The sequence below is a fragment of the Plectropomus leopardus genome, chromosome 13 (genome assembly GCF_026936395.1).
Source record: "Plectropomus leopardus strain MGB_pleo_1.0 chromosome 13, ASM2693639v1, whole genome shotgun sequence".
In the NCBI taxonomy this organism is placed as follows: domain Eukaryota; kingdom Metazoa; phylum Chordata; class Actinopteri; order Perciformes; family Serranidae; genus Plectropomus; species Plectropomus leopardus.
In genome coordinates, this window is record NC_142188.1 from 12,534,687 (window position 1) to 12,557,949 (window position 23,263).

At 39.4% G+C, this 23,263-nt stretch overlaps 1 protein-coding gene across 31 annotated transcripts in view; it reads right to left on the bottom strand.

Moving 5' to 3' along the window:
- LOC121955007 (ankyrin-3-like) overlaps positions 1 to 23,263 on the bottom strand; it is a 161,614-nt gene that overhangs the window by 54,678 nt on the left and 83,673 nt on the right. For 27 of the 31 annotated variants that reach the window (XM_088086433.1, XM_088086437.1, XM_088086439.1 and 24 more), the window contains exons 4-17: positions 21,769 to 21,867; positions 20,952 to 21,050; positions 18,237 to 18,422; positions 17,106 to 17,129; positions 14,637 to 14,735; positions 12,611 to 12,709; positions 12,013 to 12,111; positions 11,210 to 11,407; positions 10,289 to 10,387; positions 9,178 to 9,276; positions 8,972 to 9,070; positions 8,677 to 8,874; positions 5,603 to 5,701; positions 3,365 to 3,463 (exon numbers count right to left, since the gene is read on the bottom strand). In XM_088086433.1, the coding sequence (XP_087942559.1) occupies positions 3,365 to 3,463; positions 5,603 to 5,701; positions 8,677 to 8,874; positions 8,972 to 9,070; positions 9,178 to 9,276; positions 10,289 to 10,387; positions 11,210 to 11,407; positions 12,013 to 12,111; positions 12,611 to 12,709; positions 14,637 to 14,735; positions 17,106 to 17,129; positions 18,237 to 18,422; positions 20,952 to 21,050; positions 21,769 to 21,867 (1,596 nt within the window). The remainder of the gene's footprint in view (positions 1 to 3,364; positions 3,464 to 5,602; positions 5,702 to 8,676; positions 8,875 to 8,971; positions 9,071 to 9,177; positions 9,277 to 10,288; positions 10,388 to 11,209; positions 11,408 to 12,012; positions 12,112 to 12,610; positions 12,710 to 14,636; positions 14,736 to 17,105; positions 17,130 to 18,236; positions 18,423 to 20,951; positions 21,051 to 21,768; positions 21,868 to 23,263) is intronic. The other 4 variants (XM_088086431.1, XM_088086455.1, XM_088086454.1 and 1 more) reach the window with 2 other exon arrangements.

The window sequence follows — 23,263 nt, forward strand, 5'->3', positions numbered from 1 at the left end:
AGGTCAAACTGAGCTCCTTTTCATCTATTTCATTATACTTTATAATAGAATTGGCTTGTAATACTCAGTGTTGGTTAAAAAAGGGGAGATTTCAATTAGGTGTCCTCCTCTGTAATGTACTTTATTCCACTCTGAATAAAATGGAATTCACTTCATGCATCACAGACCAAAGTAGAGAGGTTGTACGATGGCCACTATGGTTAATCATTTTAATTCTATCCATCTGGTATAATGAAAGGACAAAAAACACTTTTGTTTTTTGTGCTGTAGGATCCGATCCTGAATCAAAACCCTCACATGAAGCAAAATAATAAGCTGCTATCAAAAAAATGTTGCAGTAAAAGTACTTCAGAATAATCAATTGTCGTCAGTACAGAAAAGTAATGATGCACAGATTTGCATCTCAACATGTAATACACTTCGTTATGGCACCAAATCTAAAGTCGTTACTGGATTTAACAGAATGGTTTCAGCTGTGGATTGATTGATAATAAAGGATGATAAAGGACTTTCAGTTTTTAGACTATCATGACGGCTGACGCAAAAATGTGTCTGTCGTCCATTAAAAAATAATCCCTGTGATAATGTTTGACTCTTTCTTTGTAAAAGTACTAACATGGAAATATAATTTTACTCACCAATCATAATTTTACATCTATCATTTGAGGGAGCTCTAAAACTTAACCCTTTGCAACCTGGACTGACATCAGTTTTCTTGGACTGCGTTCAGAGGCCTTTAACAAGCTATTTGACCTTTTGAAATCTGAACAAATTGGTTTGATCTCTTTCGATAACATGGAAAAAGGAAAAAAGGCAATGACCGACTTGCTAAGAAATGTCCCCCAAATTGCAAGAAACTAGTAAAATGTAACAAGAAAATTACCAAAAAAGCTCTTTTAAAGGGAAAAACTATACTTATAATTTCATATTTAAAATCATGTTACAGAAAAAATATACATAACATATATACTTAAAAAAATTCAGGACTTTTTAATTTGTTTTTGTTTGATATTGTTTTTTACTTTTTTCATATCTTCAGGTAATTTTCTCATAACTTTTTTACTATTTTATTTTATTTTTTGCTAACTTTTGGGCCATGTCTTACTACGCATTGCCTTCTCCCCATGTTTTTTGAAGGAAGTTAAACCTCTTTGCTCAGGTTTCAAAGGGTTTAAGAGCTTGTGAATGAACATCTGAGAAAGGGAGTTCCCCTCAGACACAGACACAATATAAAGTGACAAGAAAACCGTCACTATACTGACATTCTTCACTTGTGTCACCATGGAGAGGCTCTGTGAAACAGTACTGAACTAAGTGTTTAAATACATTTCCCTGTTAGGAAACCCACTGTTGGTGGTTGAGCTGCAGGTGGGCTTTATTCAGCTGTGTGGGCAGCCCTGAGGACCACAGTGAGGTGGATTTATTTGGGCTTGAATGAGTGTAAAAGGACAAGGCCAGTGAGGGAAAGAGAAGAGTGTCATATATTTCGAAGGTCATCACCAATCACAATGGTGAAAATATCATCAGCATTTCAAAGAGCCCAAGATGATATCCTCAAATGTCTTGTTTTGTCTAAAAAATATTCAGTTTCTCTTCACAAAACAGAAAATATTATTGTTTATAAAGCTGAAATCAGAGAATTTTGACTTTTTTTTCTTTAAGAAATAACTCAAAAATTAGTAATCAAGTATAAATAGTTGCCGATGTATTTAATAGTTGAAAACTAATAGATAAACTAAGAGATTGTAGCTCCAGTCAAAACATAAAAATGAAAACTGCAACATAAATGAACTGTGTATTAAATGCATAAATTTAACATATCCCTGGCAGAAATTTATTTAGATTTATTCTGGCGGTTGACACCATTGACACCATGTTTGGCGAAACTGATCTCTAAAACTGAAACTCTATAACTTAAGTTACATTACTAAAAACTGTCCACATTTCGGATCCACCTGTCTGAGCATAGAGATAAGACCCGAGCACCATGTTCACCGCCACAACTCTGTGATCACAGTGCTCACTTTTGTGTGTTTCATAATGCTTCTAGACAGCTCCTCTAGTTAACACAAATTGATCCTCTTCCAAAAAGTCTTCAAATTAGACTAAGCGCACCAACTTTAGCACCCAGCCAAATGACACACAATTTATAGAGGGAGAAACTGAGAGAAAGGGAGGCAGGGGAGGAATGACTAAGAGTGTAGGAGGGCGGCAGGAATAAATAGAGACAGATACAGATTAAGGGAGAGAGAGAGAGAGACAGTGAAAAAAAGAGACAACAGAGAGCAAGGATGAATTAGCTTTACAAGCTTTTGTCTCTTCTTGCAGGAGACATTCAGAATCTTGAATGTCAGTTGACAGTCCAGCCAAAAAAAACCCCAAAAAACCCCAAACTGGCATTTCCTGCCATGTTTTGTTTGGCAGTTCTGCCATTCTGCTTAAACTTGCTCTGCGGTTTTGACAGACTACCAAAGCCTAGCAGGAGACTAACCACAACTTGACCATTTGTCAGTGACCATGTGTGTTTCTGTCTGTCAGACATTTCAGCGAGAGCAGTAACCTAACTGCTTTTTATTGGGAACACACAAAACTTACAGCTCTGGAACCGACTTCACAAATGTGGGTGGTTTGAAGTAATGACAGACTCCGGAGTAATTTACGACATGTATAACATATCACCAGCCCATTCACATGTGCTCTCCAGTTTAGTTTTTCGGAGAAATGTGAAAATACAGCAACCGGTAAACCACTGAGCCCTGTGCCAACTGACAGTGTGAGCTAAATTTTGGCCATGAATTGCAAGAATTTAGTGGATTTAGAAAATGATTTTAAAAAGCTAGGGAAAAAATGTCAAGGGAAGAAGAAAAAACTAGGGAAAAACTATATGTATAATTATCATAATTTCATCTTTAAAATTACATAAGAGTTATTATAATTATTACGCATTGTTGTTGTTGTGTTTAACTTTCTTTTTATTTTCTTTCTTTTATAAAATTTTATTTATTTTTTATTTTGTTTATTTATTCATTTATAACTAATTTTCAGATTATTATCTTGTACTTTTTTTTTTTTTTTTTTACTTTTTTGGGGACACTTCTTTTTAATTTTGAATTACTTTCCTCCTGTGTTTTTGAATTAAATCAACCCAGTTTGCTTAGGCTTCTAAGAGTTAAGACTTTGCTGAGCTCAAGGAAAAAGCTGTACATTTACTCACAACATCAAAGACTTTACAAGATGAAATGGGACAAAATGAGCATTAGAGCTTCATACATTACATAGAGAACATTGTTAATGGTCTGAGATGACACATGAGGACACAGGCCAGGTGGATTCATTGTGTGTTTATGTGAGTTTGTGTGGATACCTTGGCGGCAGCGTGTGGGGAAGCTCCCTGATCCAGCAGCAGCAGTGCCACTCTCTGATTATCATAGTGAGCGGCTACATGCAGGGGAGTTAGCCCACTCTAAAACACCCACCCACACACACACACACACATACGCCCACACACACACAGGCATGCAACACAGCACCAGGTTAGAAGATCAATGAGCACGTACAAGCACGAACACGCCGCTAAGAAAAATGAAAGATCCGAACCAACAGAATGTAAAGACATGAAGGAAGATGGACATTAAACTGATGGAAGATCGTTAGTGGAAACAGTTTAGAGCATCACCTTCATGCTGAAATCCAGAAAAAGAAGCTAGGGGAGATAGCTGGCCTATGAAATGTAGCTCTAAAATGTAAACTTTGCTCCAGTTGTTTTTTTAAAATAGCTAATTCAATTCACCCCCAAATCAAAAACTCATACTTTTCCTATTACCTTTTTTTTGGTGAGTGATATCACTTGAGGCAGTTTATCAGACTGTGCACAGCTCCTTCTAGAGTCACAAAAGGCTATATACAACTTTTTTCCTCCACAGTTGTATCCCCAAGAACTATGAACAAACTTTAATGTGTATAACCGATGGAGCTCCCTTTCAATTCTTCATTTAGTCAGAAAAAAAGTTGAAGAATTGTAACAGAAACAAAGAAGAAAACCGGAGATCGCCAATTTTCACTGGACAGCTAACATGCTACAATTCATATTTTAGCAGCGGAAGGAGGAGTTGCAGTATAAGAATGTTAGCAGCAGCATGTGGCTATTTTTGCCAAGGGCGTTTTGTTTTTTGTGTGTTTGTCAGCTGAATTACAGAAAAGCTAGGATGGAAGAACCAATGAAATCTTGGAGTGCATCTGAATAACAGGACGGGTACATGAATGATGTTTCACTTTCATCAACATTGCAAAATAGGGAATTTGACCTTGGCGGAGGTCTTTGCACTCTGAGTGCTCTCCCAATTGTTATTGTTTTGGTTTAAAGATCCATTCCAGACATGTTTTAAGACACTGAAATACTCTGCTTGTGCTCTCTGAGCTAAAAGTAGTGAAAAAAGTATTCTGTATGAACAATACACAACTTGTGTTCACTGGAATGTCCCACATATTTAACAAACACTTGAAGTGAGCAATATGGAACCTTATAATCTCTTCTCATCTTTAGAGGTGAGAAAAAAGACGAGAACTTAATGGTTTTTCTCACACATTTTGGATCAAAATGTAAGAAAACCAAATAAGTTTTCCACTTTCCTCTCACCTCTAAAGATGTAGTTAAACTGCAACAAAGGTCTGACTTTTCTTTGTGTTTAGACTCAGTTTTACAATGGGACCGAATTTTAGCACGACACCACCGAGCAATGTGGAAGCTTCATTATCATACCTGACTGCCATTATGTTAAACGCTCTCAGATGGCGGCACAGACACACACACAACCAGCTAACACTATAATCAGTGCCAGTCGGCCTGTACTAAGTAAATGCGTCAATATGTGTGTGTATACAAATGAAGGGTGCATGTGGAGGTGGAATGAGTGCATCATCGGGGGAATAAAAGCAAATCTACCCAGAACGTTTTCGCAACAGGACGAGCATCTGTTGGCTGTGCTGTCCTGGGATCAGTCCTTAACCTGCCGCTCCTCCACATAACCTCAAACAGCACCCCCGTGTCCTGCTGCTGCTTGGAAAATAAAACTCCAAACGGGTTCTGTTTACTCTCTGAGAGACAGGTTGGATAAAGGGCAGGCGACAGAAAGACTTGCAGGATGATAAACGTTCTGAATGACTTCCTGATTTTGGACATTTGGAGGCCAGACAAGTAAAAAACAATACAAAACTTCAGGATAACACAACAGAACTTTCTTTCATGATGCTTTTTATTTTATTATAACAGATTATCTTCTATATATAGCTTCTAGTAATCCCATTGGCTGTTTTCTTGGTAATTTTTTGAAAACTATGGCTCAGATCTTATAGCAATGATGCAGAAATTTGAGTTTCTCCTGTTGCCTTTTTTTCCTGCGTTGTGTAGGAGTGTCATCTCCTGCCTGATATATGAGTCATTTCTGAACTAGCCCCCCCTTCCTCTCTCAGACAGCTCATGTTTTCCAGCAGCAACACATCTGTAAACACCCTTAAAAGTTGTTGTCAAGACGAAGATTGACTCTCTAAACTGTGTTGTGCACCAGACCTCTCCTTTTTTTTTTTTTTTTAAAAGACACCTCACCTTTCCAGCAGCATCAGGCGCCGCTCTCTTCTGCAAAAGGAGACTGGCCACCTCCATCTTGCCGTATTTTGCTGCCACATGCAGGGGACTGAACCCTTTCTGTTGGACATAAAATAGAATGCATCAACAAACTGAAAGACAGAGGAAAGATGGAGAGGATGGAGTCGAGACGGGTGTTTAAACAGGATGTGAATATTTACGTTGTTTTAGTTCGGCTCTTGCCGGCCGGGGTCGAGTTTTTTCGTCATAACAACATAGTTTCTCACAAAGTTAGGAATAACTAAGTTTAGTTTCCATTTTTACTTAATTTAAGATCCAGTTTGTATGATTTAGGGGGATATATTGGCAGAAATGAAAAATAATAAAATAAGCATGTTTTCTTAAGTTTACCTGAAAATAATCTTTGTGTTTTTGTTACCTTGGAATGAGCCGCTATATCTACATAGGGAGTATCGATGGAGATCGCCATGTTTCTACAGTTTTCCGGTGCAGACAATCCAAAGACTGGTTCTCGGTGGGGCCATAGAGTTTTTGCGTTGGTCAGTGAGTTACCAGCTCTTATTTTATTTTATTTTATATATGGGCTTTTTTTTGCCATTATTGGATAGGACAGCAATAGCATGAAAGAGGGAGACAGAGGGGATGACATGCAGCAAAGTGCCGCAGGTTGGAATCAAACCTGCTGCTGCAGCATGGATATAGCCTTTGTACATGAGGCGCCTACTCTACCAGGTGAGCTCCTGGGCGCCCCTTTACTCAGTGTTTTTATCAGTTTAAATCCCCTGGTTGTTTTGAGAGGAAGAGACCTCTGTGAATAATACACTCACAGTAAAAACCTCCTTTACAATGAACACTAAAAGAAATCTAACCGTGAGAATTTGACCTGGTTGCAATCTGCAATCCTCATTGCTAAATGTCTAAATCTTTCACATTGGACCTTTAAGAATTAAAGCATTTGAACACATATTATGTCAGTTGTAGCACAATTGAAAAATGAACTTTCTGTGTGTTTTTACTCAGAGTGAAACAAAAATCTGATGTTTAGCAACCCATTCAAGGCTCATTTAGCTCATTCAAAACACTGTTTCATCCTACAATGAAAATGTTTGTTATGTAGATTGTTTTTTTTTTTTTGTTTTGTTTTTTTTACATATGAGTTTTTTCTTTGGCTGACATTAGACACATGACATTAGACACATTATTATTCAAAGGAACTGTAAAACTAAAATATCTTCTCTAGACTATGTTTAAAATATTAAAAAGTTTTAAATTAAGTAAAACTGAATTTTTATGAATTCACTTTACTTACATTAAAACTAATTACTTATAAATGGGCATTATATGTGCATGGCTTGTTATAACATCACTGTATTTGATACCCTGAGAAACTGAGCCAAAGGCTGTTATTTACTTTTGTATTACAGATCTATAAATGTCTGCTGTATAATGTGATCATCTTAATCTCTGCTTCCTTCCTGTGTGTTTGTGAAGATATTTAAAGACATTAGGTCATATTTTCCTGAAGAATGCGGGACTCCCACCGATTCCCATTCCACGCTCTGAAACACATGACCTCATTTGTGCGATTGGCTGGTGTTCACACAGTTTTAAACTGTCATGTTAGACAAAGACAGGCAGGCAGAGCAGAGAGGTTTGATTTAAATGTTTTAAATGTTTTAAATTATGGGCACTTTAATGATAAATGTGTTGCATAAGTATCACAAATGGGTCATGGTTTCCATCCAACAAATGCTCTGTTCCCAGGTTGGGTGGGATATTATTTCGTTGAACAGCTGACTTTTGGTGTCCCAAAAGATCCCTTATGTGTGTTTCTATGTGTGCACTGTTAAGAGAGGGTGCTGGCGCCATGGGGTTTACCATTCATTAATCTGTTCTACACACGGAGGTCACCTTCAAAGGCAGCCGACAGCAACATACAATCACACACATGCACAAACCAATTCCATAAAGACGACTCTAAATCTCTGTTTGACCTTCCTCTGAGCAATTAGTCGTACATGAAACTGGTGTCACCAAAAACTGACATCATCTGTCCATGGTCGGCCCTCTTGAGATAAAAATAATTGATTTAAATTACTGGGCCAACACTTAGACTACCGCTGACCTAAATGGGAACATTTTGAAATCCGTGTATGTGACAGATCTTTACATGTTTGAGCCTTGTCTGGTGGTTATAGGCAGATTATTATTCTTATAACTGGAGATTATGAAAGCTTTTTTAGTGATGACAGAATATTTCAGAGGCAACAAACATGAGACATGCACCAAGGACGCAGTTGGAGACTAGTGCCCACTAGTGGAGATATGTGGATATGTAGGCACCGATCTAATAACCAGAGTTCTTACAGCCTTAGGCAAGTTAGATTTTAGACTTTTTTAAGAGTTTTAAAAGCAATTTAGGATATAATTTAACACCAATTTTACAATAACCAAAATTTAAGATTAAAAAAACTGACATCAATTACAGTTATGGACCATTTTGGCCACATTTTTGGTGGGTTTTATTGGCGTATTTGTTTCTCTCTTTGTATGTGGGATTACACTGCATTGACTCCCATTGTGCTGCATTTGTAAAACTTTTTGAATAAAATATGCATTTTCTTGAACTGGTTTCATACAAGGAAAATCTTGGTTACATGCAAATTTTCATGAATTTATACATTTCCATGTCCTCTAGGGTGACACCTAGCTAGCATGACATTGATGCAAGAAGCATTGATAAAATATTGTAATTTTTTAAAAAGTTTCCATTTTGAGATTTTACAATGCAAAGTCAAAAAAACAATAATTAATAAAATCCTACTTCCTAAGTGTGAGCATTTTTAAGACTACTGAAAGATTGATTTAAGACATTTTATATCAATTAAGGCCTTATTTTTGGATTTATATATTCAATGCCTTTTAGGACTTTTCAAGACTTTTTAAGAATCTGCAGGAACCTTGAATAAAGATGGTCTGTCATGTGATGCTTGTTTCTTCAGATGTGTGTGTACATGGAAGAAACAGAGACATTCAACTCATAATGTCATTCACTGAAATATGATCATACCCACCTTAGTTGAGGAGGAGAGTGAGGCTCCGTTCTCCAGCAGCATGGCAGCAACATCTTGGTGTCCTTCGCGGGCAGCCAGGTGAAGGGGAGTGTAGCCTGAGGTGGTGGCAGCGTTGGCAGAGGCACCGCATTGCAGCAGCTGTTGGACAATGTCGACTTTCCCCAGCCGACTGGAGATGTGCAACGCTGTCTGGTCGTCCTGCAGAGAAGGAGAAAGTGACTTCTGGCCCAGTATTTTATCGTTGTTTTGTTTTTTCTGCCCGACAGTGATTGATAACGAGGCTCGGTGTTCTAACCTTGGATTTTGTCTCCACCTTTGCCCCGTTTTTGAGCAGGTATCGGACTACGTCTGCTTGGCCTGCCCTGGCTGCCATGTGCAGAGATGTCTCCCCTCGCTGGAAGACACACAGAAAGTCAGTCAGAGCTCTTCATGTGCAGAGATGTTGGATTTGAACTCTTAATGTGTACTTCTAATATGTGACATCACAAATCCTCCACTCACTACGTTGGTCGTGTTGGGTGATGCTCCGTGGTGAATCAGTGCGTGGACAATGTTCTCATGGCCCATGAAGGCTGCCACATGGATTGGCGTCAAGCCAGACTGTAAATGATCATTACCATAAAACACTAAATATCAAACCTTAGCAGAGCTGTTAATTCACTCTGAATTCATGTAGAAGTGACATTAAAGGAATAGTTCATAGTTTTTGTGAAGTTTGGTTGTCTGAGGCACTTATTCATAATCAGTGTATTAGCTGGCTGTCAGCACACTCCCAGTTTGGAGAGACAGACAGGAGTACTGCTATGGACACTGAGCAATGTACTGCTGTAGTTGAGAGCAGCAGCAGAACATATTTTAGCCTCCAAAACAAAAAAAAAATCAACTAGAACTAGATAAGAAATGTTCCATAAATTACAAGAAATGAGTAATTATCATAGTTACATGTTCGAAATTATGCTACAAAAGTATTATAATTTTTAAAGCACTTTTCCAGGTCATTTTATTGTTGTTTTTTTTTTTTTTAATTTTTCCAGGTAACTTTCCTTTTTTGTTCTCTTTTTTCTTTTTACAATGTTCTTGCTTATTTTGTTATTTCTTCTTTTGTTATTAATGGCCTTCTTGCCATGTCTCTGAAGAAATCAAGCAAATTTGCTCAGGATTCAAAGGGTTAACAGCTCTTCCTAACCATATGTGATGTGAATGAGCGAGCGAGTGAACGTCAGACTGTCCCAGTGTGTACCACTGAAGCAATAATGACGTCCTAACCTGCTTCATGTAGCAACTAACAAACTAAGTAATTAGCCACTTGTGATGTACATGCGTACATGTAAACTAATTTCTTTTTTTAGGTGGCTAAAATATGTTTTGTTCCTGGCTGCTTCTCCAACTCGAGGCTCACCAACCGCCCTGTATTGTACTACACTGACCTTTGATAAGTACCTCATATAAGCCCACTTCAAATAATCTGAACTAGCCTTTTAAGTCCAAACAAAGACAAATGCTATATAAAATGGTAAAGCTCAGAATAGTTAAAAGTGGGTGCAGTTCAAAGAAACCTCTTCTGTTGCCAAGTGCTAAAAGGTAGAGTCAAGCAGAACGAAGCGCTCAGTACCTCAGTGACAGCCTGGATAGACGCTCCGTGTTTTAGCAACAGCTCCATCACTTTGGCTCTGTTCTTCTTGCAGGCAATATGAAGTGGAGTGAAACCGTTCTGCACACAGATAGAAAGAGAGAAAAGAAAATCTCAGGGTGAAGTATCTTCGTCGTGAGGGCTCTCCACAGTCACAAAACATCAGTAACTGCTTTTATTTGGCTGAAAAGGGGAAGCAAGTGATCTGCCAGGAAGTTAAAGGGTGGTACAGAAAATTTTTCAAACCACGAGGGTGACGAAGAGACCTTTGCTCTCTCTCATATCTTGTACTTCTCACATCCTGATCCTTAGAAAGTGCTTAAGAATTTTGCCTTTGCTATCTGTCCGTGTCAGCTTCAAAACTAGAAATCAGAAATCATCATTCACATTCAATGTTTTTCTTCTCTTCTGCCTCATGTATCAATTTTACGTCACTTTCAGGAGAACAAGGTAAACTGTCAACTGTCAAACTTTAAATATGTCTCCACTCTGCTGCTGCCAGCTGTCTTTTTAGGCATAATCATGACGCCCTCCTCCCCTGTTCACCTCTAGTCATCATATCCAGAGCTCAGGACGAGCCCATCAAAAGCCAGCTCAGACCCAGATCCTCAGTATCCTCTTTATATCATCAGAACCACCACCAGTTTATAGACTCCAGGGGGGTTCCCTATTATACTTTGGCTTCACCCTCAAATATATGAGTCAAATCACCAAGAGACCATTCACATTTCTCAGACTTACGTGCACTTATAAAAAATATTCTCTTCATTTAATGAGTCTTTCCCGATTGAAATAAAGCCAAATAAAAGCCAAATAAAAACATGTGATATTAACTGGACACTTTCGTATAATATGACCATGGCACTTTTCACTCTCAGGCAAAGTGCACTCCTTTATCCCTACCAGAGCCTTGGCGTTCGGATTTGCCTTCTTGTCCACAATGAGCTTTGCCACCTTGTAGTGACCACAGTGTGCAGCAACGTGCAAAGCCGTCAGGTAGTCATTGGTGACGTCGTCCACCGGCACGTCATGCTGGAGCAGGAGCTGGACACAGTTCAGGTGGTCCCCCTGAGTGGCCATGTGGAGCGGCGACAGCCCGTTCTATAGTTGGGGAGGGGGGAGAGAGGGAAAGACAGAGAGACAGAGAGAGACAGAGGAGAAAGAGAGAGGCAGACAGGGAGCGAGACAAAGAGAGAGAGAGAGAGACAAACACACACGCAGACGGAGACATAGACAGATGGACAGACAGACACAGGGAGTTAGGGCGTGGCCATGCGCTGCACAGACAGACTGTGAAGGAAGTTGTTGAGAAGGTTACAGAAGCATTGTTATAACGAGGTCATTACAACAATGTCTATTTTGTTACACTGGTCGTCCTGCGCGGTCAAACTGAAGGGCTACGCAGCGGAGACAGGCTGTTCTGGAGAGGTCGCACAGACGTTATGGAGACAATGCGACAGCACTACAGCAACAACAACAGAGCTGCTATCTGATTGGTTAATGTCAAAAATGTGTGTGCTTAGGAAAGCTAGTTCATACAAACATCTGTATTACAAAGTTATTAGCGATGTGTGCCCTGTTTTAAGTGAAATGTGATCTATTCTGTTTTACAACAACCAGTGAAAAAAGACAACATGTGTTTGTGCCCTTTCCTTTCCTATTCTGAGCAAAGCAGCATCTCCTGAATTGATTGTCCCAGTAGCTACCTTGGTCTTGGACAGGATAGGAGCTCCTCGGTCGAGTAGGATTTCTACCACCTGCTCGTGTCCGCTCCTCGCTCCACAGTGAAGAGGCGTCAGACCATCCTGAAAAAGACAGAAGACAGCAAATGTGTTAATAAAACAGAAAAAAAACTCAACCCTGTACTTTCTACAAATGTTTAAAACTGCATATGATTAAGTAGTTCAAGCAAAATGCATAAAGAATACACATTAATATGGTATTTTGCTTGATAACTTGTTCCATATTGGAAATAAACCCTTTGAAACTTTTTGATATCTTTTGAAAAAATAGCTGAAAAAGGTATTTAGTAAAAGGCGACAAGAAAATGAACAAACTACAAGGGTTAATAGTGTCAAAGTAACTATAAATTAAGTCTGTCTAACTAAAAAAAAAAAAATTGGAGATATCAACAGATAAACTTCACACTGCATAAAAACAGCAGCAGACACCAACTTCATGCATACTGGTGAATGGGCACATTACTTTCACATGTTATCGGGCTCTAACAGACCATATAATTCAGCCTCATGTGTTTGTGAATGTCTTGCATTTTTGTTAGAAGAATTGTATCCACAGTCTCACCTTGGTCTTTGCATCAATTTTGGACCCTCTGTCCAGCAACAGCTTGACCATGTTGCTGTTACCCCTTTTTGAAGCCACGTGAAGCGGTGTGATGTCATTCTAAACAAAAAAAAAGAAAACTTGTTAAGACCCAGCTGTCAAATTAGATCCAATGGTATCTAACATTTTGCATTTTAAAAACTATACAATTAAACTGAATAAATCCATTAGACATTTAACATGTAAGCTTGCAGTCTGAGAACAGATTGTAATGCTTTTATTTCTAGTTTTAACAGGAACCCTGCACTCTCCTTGTTAAGGGCACATAGTCTTGTTGTAGCTCTGTTGTTTAATCCAGGGTATCTCCACTGCTGCAGCATGACTCTGGACCTAACCAGCAATCAGTGTCAAAAAGCAGCACAAACACCAACACTCCCTCACACACTAGCAGATATAATTACGGGCCAGCGTTAACTCTGGTTAGCTAATTTCTAATGTGGAAACAAACACATTTCTGATGTCACCCACACTAATGTAAATATCACAGTAAATAAATAGCAATAGCATTTCTTTAAATAAGAGTGCAGCCTTGTAAAGTGATGCACCTATTATGAACACTAAGAGGCACATAGTTAAATGACACAATTATACTGTGTTGTGTTTTATTTAAAGGACAGTAGGGACATTTGTTTCTCAATGCTCACTTTAAGTAAACGATAATGACGCCCCTTGCTATTTGGCATTGTTTACAGTGTGTAACAGTAATCAAAATCAAAACACGTCTCACAAATACCCTCCAGTACATTCTGCTTTGAGTGTCTACAGCCGCTTGCCTTCTTCAGGGGTCTGTCTCACAGTTATGAACTGCTCACTGATCAATAATGTGACCTGCAGATCACCATACATAATTGATATACAAAACCATACAAAACAGTGTACCATGATCTCATTTTTTAAAAAAGCAAAGCAGCAAATTCTGTACTCCTTCGACATTTTTTATTGTACTCAAATTAGAGCTGCATCGAACATTTTGAAGCCTCAAAGCTTCATTCATCACGTTCATTCTTTTAACCATTCTGCACAACCTTTTTTTAAAATTCTGCACAGCCTCTATCTATTTTTTTTGCATGTTTATTCATTCTGTTTAAACCCAATATTTCTACACAGTTGTAGATAAAGTTTATGTTACACTTATATTATTAGTAATATACTATTTGTAGGATCAGAGTGGTGGCTGAGCAGGATTGTTGGTGTTTAGCTTTTTAAAAACAACTTTTTCATTGTGCTCAAAAAAATGTTTGCTCTCCGGCTTGCCACACACAAAAAAGTAATCTAGATTCATCTAGAAAAAAAAGTTGATTTACTGAAAAAGACTTATTTGGTCCAAATAATTATTGTTTTTGAAACTGATGTTTTTGTTGGAGGATTTTTAAAATATTTTTTCAGGGTGATTGGGCACCATCATAAAATATGACGACAGACATTTAAAGCTTCATTTAAAAACCTCCATAGAAGCTACAAATGTAAAAAGATGACATTAAGTACAGCTCTACTCAAATTTATTCAATACCCTAATATGTCTGAATATCCTGAACTATTTTCAAAGACAGTCTGAAGTTGATTTAACACATCAATCATTTGACAAACTTTCCTAGGCCTCCAGAATCCAGAATCCAAATATAATCTACTTCCTCATCCTTTTCAGAGTTAAATCGCCCAATTTAAAAATCCAGGAGGTCTCTATCTTAAGGTGCAATGTCTTTAAATCTCCCCCTGTATTTAACAAAGATGCCTTCTCAATTTTTATAGATTTCAGCAAAGAAAGTGAATGATCAATATCTAAAAAAAAAAAAGTGCTGCAACAGGCCAATAAACCTCTGGAGATTCAGGGACTGCTCAATAACCAAAACCAAACCACTGTTTCAAAGTTGTGTGGTATCATTATTCAGCATATGCAGCATTACACTGAATACGTACAGTATACACTCCTGTTTACCTCAAAGTTGGTAATACCCCTCCCAGACAGCAGAGGGCGGTATACACTCACCCGAGCCATGAAGTCCACAGCAGCTCCTCTGTTCAGCAGCAGCGTGGCCACGTTAATGTTGCCATAGTGAGCCGCGATGTGAAGGGGTGTGAAACCACTCTGAGGATTGGAGAAAGCCGCACAACACATACATGCAAACAGACAAGCACACACACATTACATTACAAAATATAAAACACACCATGGGTGCAATCCAGTGCAGACCTTGAAGTTTGTAGCAGTCTACACAGCCTATGGTGGATGTACAGACGAGGACACACTCTATTTTACACTGTTAAACACCTGACTTTCTTCACAGTGGCAGAGAAAGTCCCTTTATTGAAGCATCAAACATGGGGCCAATGGTATGCTGACGGAGGAATTTTAGAGTCAGTATACCATGTGGGCTTCTATGTGCTTTTATGATACTGAAATACAAATCATCACACTGTGCAAAGTAAACTATAAAAGTGCAAATATATACTCCACTTTGACAGATGTTATTTACCTGTAAACTATCTTGTTTCACTTACAACACCTTGATACTTCTGGTGTATAAAAACGAATCCTGCAAATGGACCTAATGTCTATTTGTTGACATTAAATTAAAGTAATTTCCTGGCAAAACCCCTGGCTTAGAGAGCAACAGCTGCCAAAGCAACAGAAGGACACTGGAAACAATCTGCCCAATGACTAAATGAATCTGACATTAAGCAATCTAATCATTGGAATCCCAATTTCAAATAACCAATAATCCAGTAGAAAACAGGTGTCCCACACATGTGAAGCCGCTTTGGAGTCTCAAAAATCCCAATCTAAAACATAACAACTATGAATCTTCTCAAAAGATATTTTACACTTAAAGTGACAGGTCAACCCAAAATCAAAAATGGGTATTTCTCCTCTTACTTGTAGTTCTATTTGTCTAGATTATTTTGATGTGAGTTGCAGAGTATTGGAGATATCAGCCATAGAGATGTCTGGGAATTAGATAGCACTCAGCTTGTGGTGCTCAAAGTGCCAAAAATATATATTTGAAAAACTCAACAGCAATGTGTTTTTCCAGAAATCCTGACCTGGTTATTCAAGATAATCCACAGACCTCAATGTGAGCAGTTTTATGTTGGAACTATTTTCTGTCTACCAAACTACAGCCGCCGAGAGAAGGTACGCCGCGCAGAAGGTACTATGCATGTGCCGCTAGCTCAGTGAGCACCACTGAGCTGGCTAACGTTACAGCTCAGTTGAGGAGAATGCCATTTATCATTTACATTTCCTGCTGTCACTCTCGTCCATCAGTAAATACATGTTCCTTCTGTGTGGTAATATAGTTGGTGAGTGTGGTTCGGTAGAACGATAGAAAGAAATTTATTCTTTCATGAAAGTTCTCACCACAAAGTCTTTGGATTATCTTGAGTAGCCACATCATGATTTCTATAAAGAGGCATCTCTGTTGAGATAAGCTTAAAGCATCACAAGCTGAGCGCCATAGAGTTTCATTGTATTCGAGAGGAGGCACACACATCTACAGACGGCATTTTCATCACTCAGCAAATTACACTAAAACAATCTAGACTGATAAATAGCACTACAAACAAGGTAAAATAAAGGTAAAATAGAATCTGCCTTTTGGTGGTCAATCTGTGGACAAAAATATGCAAAAACTTTCTTCCATCTTCCATCATGTAAATCTGTTTACCACGATGCAGGGGCCGCGGATCAACAAAAGCCATTTTTGGATGAATCACACCAGATAAGTGGCCAGCCTGCCAAAGCCAGAAACAATGCCAACCAAAACAGGTACACACAGGAGGTGGCCACCTGACTTTGGTGTGACGAGAGGGGCCCTTGTTACCATAGAAGCAGTGTTGAAGTAGCTTGTTGCTTTGGTCCCATGCAAAATGCTTTAGGTGCAAGGGTTGAGTATTAGGAATACTAAAGTCAGTATAGGGTAGTAAACTAATTAGACTGTCTGTTGCTAGAAGGCTGGGTTCCTGTACAGCTGAATGGAGATTTGGTTGCCATGCAGGTTATGGACAAACCGCTGCTTTTCAATGAATGATAACCACTTTTCATGCTAACACTGGTTATCATGTTAATCAGTTTCATGGAAGGACTGTGTCAGGACACATTAGAACAACATTTTGTAAACAGTCACAATGATTATGCCAAAAAATAACAGCCGAAGCTTGAGCTTTGGACACCATGAAACCATTAGAGTCAGCTTGATACCCGAGCCTCTAGCCTCAGGATGTACTAAATAAGTATTAATGAAACATGCGCTATTATTCTAACTTTCTCTATCATAAAATTTATCCACTACATGGATGAATAGATGGAAAGGAAGATGAGTTAAAATGGGAAAGGGGAGGGGACAACGGGCTGCAGAAACACTACTGCATCAAGTCAGGGGCACTGAAGTGTTTGTTTGGTTTTTCAGAGTTTTTATGAGCTGCGATGGAGAGACTAATGTACAGAGTAGAGGTGTACCTCTGTTGTTCTATTCACCATCATCTACAGAGTCAGCCAAGAGAGGAGAGAATGGGCAGTTAGCGAGCAAAAAAACAGAAAACGGCCTCCACTGACATGAAGTGGAGGAGCAGAGAGAGGAGAAGGAGCTCAGTACAAAATAGTTTACGGCAAAAAAGCTCTTGACACAAAGTCAGCTTTGTTACAGGGCTGTGTCCACCAAAGCATGGTTCTCTGAGGGCGGCATATTTTTTAAATTCTTTGCAATGGAAGCATCCTGTATATATGCTATGCTACAAACGCAAGCAGCATGATGGTGCTGAACATCTATTCCGCAGTGACTGTTTTGCATTTGGTTTTTTGTGTGTGCTGAGAGTAGAAAAATGTTGAACTTTGGATAAATCACTGCATTCATCACTCACTTTTTACCCAGTCATCATTATGATTGCCAGTCACACTGGAGGAGAGACAAACACCACAAAAACCAACCATCACATTTCACATCTACAAGTGCTGAACAAAAACAACATTGGAGGAGAAATATTTTAAGATACTATACATATATATAGACAAATTAATATATGTTGCATCTCATGAACCCACAAAGATTGGCTCTCACCTTTGTGTTTCAGCCTAAACTTCATCTAGAGTAAGTTTTCTATCTTGCACTGACATTTATGCAACTGGATGCAACCAAAGTGTCACCCAAACCAAAGAACATTTTACCTCCAAAACGCTCTCAACTGTACATTTTCTGAGGAGTTCCTTGAATTTGTCAGCGGGGAAAAACATGCTTTGGTGGACACATGGCCTAAGATTTAAGTTTAAGAAAAATATTCTGAAACTAGCATGATCATAAAAAAATTTTCATACAAGTACAAAGCAGCTGTTAACTTGATCAACAATGTTAAAAAAAAACTTTCATAAAAACAGCAACAAAAGTATTCCTGCTCCTTTCCCCTTTCTGCCAAAAAGAACATCAAAAGCAAATTCAATTGAGAAAGAAGAAGAAAAAGGAGGCTAGAAAAAAACTGACAAAGAAAACCAAAGACTTCAATATTTAAAGAAACAATTAATCAAAGAATCAAAAAAATTTAAAAACAAAGCCACTAATTGATCCACCCCCCCGAGACTGGCTGCATCATCACTCACCTTGGACTCGACGTCCGCGTTGTGGTCGTTCTGCAGGAGCAGGGCCGCGGCCTTGGTGTCGTCCTTGCGGGCAGCGATGTGCAGGGCAGGTAGGCGTACCTTGCCCTTTGTATCGTTTTCCAGCAGCAGGGAGACCACCTGGTCATGGCCCTGCTGGAGGGCCACCGCCAGAGGAGTGAAGCCATCCTGCACACGAGGGGGGGGAGAGAGAGGAGTCAGTGGGGCTGGAGGGGCGCTGTGATGCATTACTGGTGACGGAGCTGATGTGAGATGGTTGGTGTGACTGGATGGATGATATGAGCAGGTTAGGAGCATGAGGTCATGGACAGATGCTGGTCCAATATTATATTTTGCTGAGTTATCATTTTGCTGCAGGCAGAGAGGAAAACAATGCAAGACCCCTGAGTCCTATAGAAGTTTTACAAAGGGTATAATGAAGGTTGTTAATGGTCCAGTGAATTCAGGCTTTTGATTGACTGATTTGATTGAAAGACAAATCTTTTTTAAAGTGCCTTAATGGGAGTCTCAATCAGAACTAGATAAACTTTATTCAGATATACATAAATATCGAGATAGTCATTAAAAAAGTGAAATTGATTGGAAATATGAGTATGAGTAACAGTAATATGTTTCATATTTCTCCATCAAGTCAAAATGCTAACAAATAATTTTTATTACCATATGATTATAACTGGAGGCTACTTTTTTATTTTTACGTTGCCACAATCAAGTATCTTGTTCCAGTTTCACATGGTTCTTTGGGAACGCTGAAGAAAAACAATCATCTGGAAACTTAAAAACTCCTCAACCTTTAGACCTGCTCGGAGCATTTAGGATATTAAATGTGAACTAAATAGCCTGTGTGTCAAACAGTTGCAGAGATTTCGGTACATTCTCAAGCCTCCTCATCATGCAGGACACTAATGTAAGTTATATAATGAAACGATGGGGTGGAAAAGGCTCACGTCTATCTCCTACACACATTGCCCTTATGATGAATTATTCAGCTCCTTGCCACAGCAGTGCGTTTCTGCATACTGTATATTTCAGTGCGTGTGAGTATTTCTGTATGTGCATATGTGCCTGCATTTATATACCTGTGTGAAAATCTGTGTGTGTACATGTGTGCAAACATACTCTTTGTGCATGTCCTGTAGGACAACCAGTGTTCAACCATGTAGCCGATAGATGTAAACCGGTGGACTGTGGACGCGTTTGGGTATTCCATCAGCCCCATCAGCTATTATCTCTCTCTGTGCATGTGTATGTGCTTGTGTGTGTGATATGTGTGTGCATGGGTTCCACAAGCTGAACAACGTAAATCAGAGCAGTAACAGCAGCCGCAGCCGTGGAGGAGAGGCAGCGAGCGGAGCGGACCTCATCTGTGACCCATTCAAGGTCACTCTGCCTCCACCACCATACACTACCAATCAATGAAGCTCTGCCTAGTCCCTCATGAGGAGACAAGGAGGGAAGGAGGAGGGGAAGAGGAGACGGGGCAGGCAGAGGAGGATGGTGGAACGACAGAGAGGTAGACAGAAAGAATGTGAGACAGAAAAGATGAGAAAAAGACAGGAGAGTGGAGGGAGGAGAGGGCGACGAAGAAATAGGAGGAGATGCAGGAGGATGCAGAGAGAAAGGGGTTGGGATGATAAAAGGAGGGAGGGGAGGGAACAGAGGAGGAGAGGAGATGAAGGTGGTTAGTACAACAGATGTAAAGACCACACATGACCAAGGAAAATGGGGACTCCCTAAAAACACGGGGTTTCACCCGGGGGTGGTTACGTCCTTTGTTCCACAGAGTGTTTTGCCTGATGTGCATCCTTATCTACTCGCACTGGGTCATCTCATCAGTTGCTGAATTAGCTAGCTAAACCATAACCTAAAAAGTTGTTTATTAGCTTAATAATTACCTTAACCCCAAGATTAAACCTACAGGAGACGTCATGCCTAACTGTGACTTCCAATGAAAATGATTTTTTACTTTTATGTGCTTATCAAGTCATAAAGATGCACTTAGATTTTTGCTCCCTGTACCGCTGGCAAGCTGCAACCACAATTAGATTTCCTTGAAGATTTTCAAATAAATTTTACCTGAATGCTGATCAGTTTTCAAGTTGACCATCATAATGACAAAGTGAAAAATATGTGCAACTAAATAGTGCTTACATATATTGACATTTAGATGGAAAAAATCATGTCCAATAACAAAAATCTACTCAGATGGCCATATGTATTCTCATAAAGTTGTATCCTGAAGGCAATATGAGGCAGACAATCAGTTTCCACGTACAAAGTTTATATAATTGTGAGACCACATATATCAGTTATAGGACAACATCTATGGCTTCATGCTTGTAGTGCATATTACTCAGTCTAGTTTGTCCGATTTGACAAGCTTTAGAAATAAATCTTACCCATACTTTGCCACTCATTTTCATCAAACCAAAATTATTAAGGATTTTTGTTCTGCAATCTTACAAAGGTGCACAAAAATATAAACATGCATTCAAAGCACAGGCTGGCTCAGACGGCAGCACTTGCCGAACTATGCACTGCTACATCCTGCAAAACCCCACCCCTCAGGGTGAATCCCCGTGTTTTTAGGGAGTCCCGAGGAAAATGCATGGAAACATACTGTAACGGTATGACAGTAGAGAGGACTGGCACACATACACACACAATAACAAACACACACACAGACATGTACAGTACCTCAGTGGCCATACTCTGGCTGGCGCTGTGCTCCAGAAGGAACCGCACCACCTCCAGGTGATTCTCCTGGGCGGCCATGTACAGAGGAGTGAAGCCATTCTGCACAAAAAACACACATGCACATTTACAAAATGGTTAAGTTTGAACTTAGCAGCAACTTATGCTGCAAATAAATACATATTTCTTTGTAGTCAGCTTTTTTAAAAGTGGCTTTGGGGCAAGTTTTTCTATTATCGGAGCACTGCAGGCTTTTTCCTCTACTTTGCATATAAAGTGCATCATAAAAACATACTGAATGTAATGTGGAATGTACCATTATGTTTTAAATGATGACACTTCAACTGTCAAATGATACAAATGTGATTGCCAGTCTTGAGAATGAGAGATATCCAGAGAAAAAGATCTCATTGACGAAACAAAATGTTCATGTAAGTCTGTGAGCCTTTTGTGCTGCTGTCACATCTCTAGTGGCTCTTTCAAGGTCCTATATGAAAAGAGAGAAAGCAGCTGCTTGAAATCTGTCTTCTCACCTTGATCTTACAGAATTAAATGTAAAATGCAAGGACATCAGTTTCCTGAAGAGGAGGAGGCCTAGTTGGCGTCATGCCAGACTGTGTCAATAAGGATATTTCCACTGAGTGATTCCCCTCACTGCCCGTGATCACATGATACAGTATCGTCCAAACAAGTGTGTGTGCGTCACTGCACTGTCATTACACTTAAGTTGTTTCAGGTCCTAAATGTAGACCAGCAGGACCTTAGTGTCATTTTGACGTTGTGTGTGAGACCGTGTGTGTGCATGTTGAGCATATCCCACCTGAGATTGTGCGTTGACATTGGCTCCATTTGTGACCAGCTCTTTGACCACTTCCGTTTGGCCGGCCAGCGAGGCTATGTGCAGAGCAGTGTTTCCTTTCTGGATTACATGGAAAAACCACAGGAATGTGTGTTAAGCTCTGCCACACCTGTCCCATCATACTTGCTTGTGTGTATGTGAGTCACTATAGCCTGTATATATCCATGTCAGTATCCATGTTCACCAGTGAATCCCCTCACGCCAACCACACTTTTGTGCCGCCGCTTGCATTCCAGCTCTGGCATCCCCCTGCCTGCACTGCCAACAATGTGTCACTTCCGAAGCCTACCCATAAATGAGCTCTTGCTGAGCCATCGCCATAAATAAAACTACAGGAGGTGTTTTATAAACCGGTGCAGGTCCTTGTAAAGGGAGAGTTGACCCCCAGCATTTCTCCTGGCCGCGTGATACTGAGCTCTGTTATATGCGACAAGTGCTATTGCACAATCTTGAGTTTGTCACATGCACTGCACACTGTAGCAAGGAAATTGGATATCTACTGTGGCACAAGGCAGATTAATAGAGACAGAAAACACAGTTTGGTTTATAATGTAGCTGAAGACAAGAGCTTGTGAGCTTTACAAAGTCACTTCATTATGGTTAATGGGCTTTCTCACTGACTATACTTTATTATAGACACTTACGTGTCACCAGCCACACATATTTTTACAGGATATTGGTATGTTCCCACAGCAGCTTAACTGTACTGTATTTTCTGTGAAAAAACAAATATGCTTAGAGAAATGCAAATGCCTCTACAGAGTGGACATAATGTCATCATAAACAGCACAGTGCAATATAATGCAATGGCTATTCAAAATACACAAACAGAATACTACCTATGTGAAGCTTACATTGTTTGGGGCACTAATCTGTAAGATATCATAAATACTATTGTATGAGGATACACCTCTTTATTAACTGTGTGGTAAAAAAAAAAAAAACACAGCACAATTCACTGGGAAAACATCGCCACTAAACATTTTCTCGGCAGCAGTTATGTTTCCCTCAAATGTATCTGGCAATTCGTTGTGAATTAAAAATAACTTCTAGCAAATTGGCATGAATGCCTCTACAGCCTAAAAAAATAGTGTGAAAAAAACTCCCCCCTGTTTCAAGCTGAACATCGCAAGCTGCACAAATATAATGCAATCCAGTAAAACACCACAAACTACAGCCCGAGAAGTTGCATGCAACTTAAATCAACATCTCTCTGACAGTCTCAACATTGTAAGCATCACAGACGGTATCATTTGTTTTAGAGCGTCTTTGGGCCTAATGAACCGAGAACAAGGCCTCTTGTTTAAATCTCCCTCAACAAGAGCAGCACAACATTAGAGGAGCAGATATACAATTAACTTTAGCATTGAACACCCACACAGTCTAAATAAAACACTCTGCGTTACTAAATCTTGGTATCCTGGATGACACTGCCTCCCTGATTGCCTCCATCAGC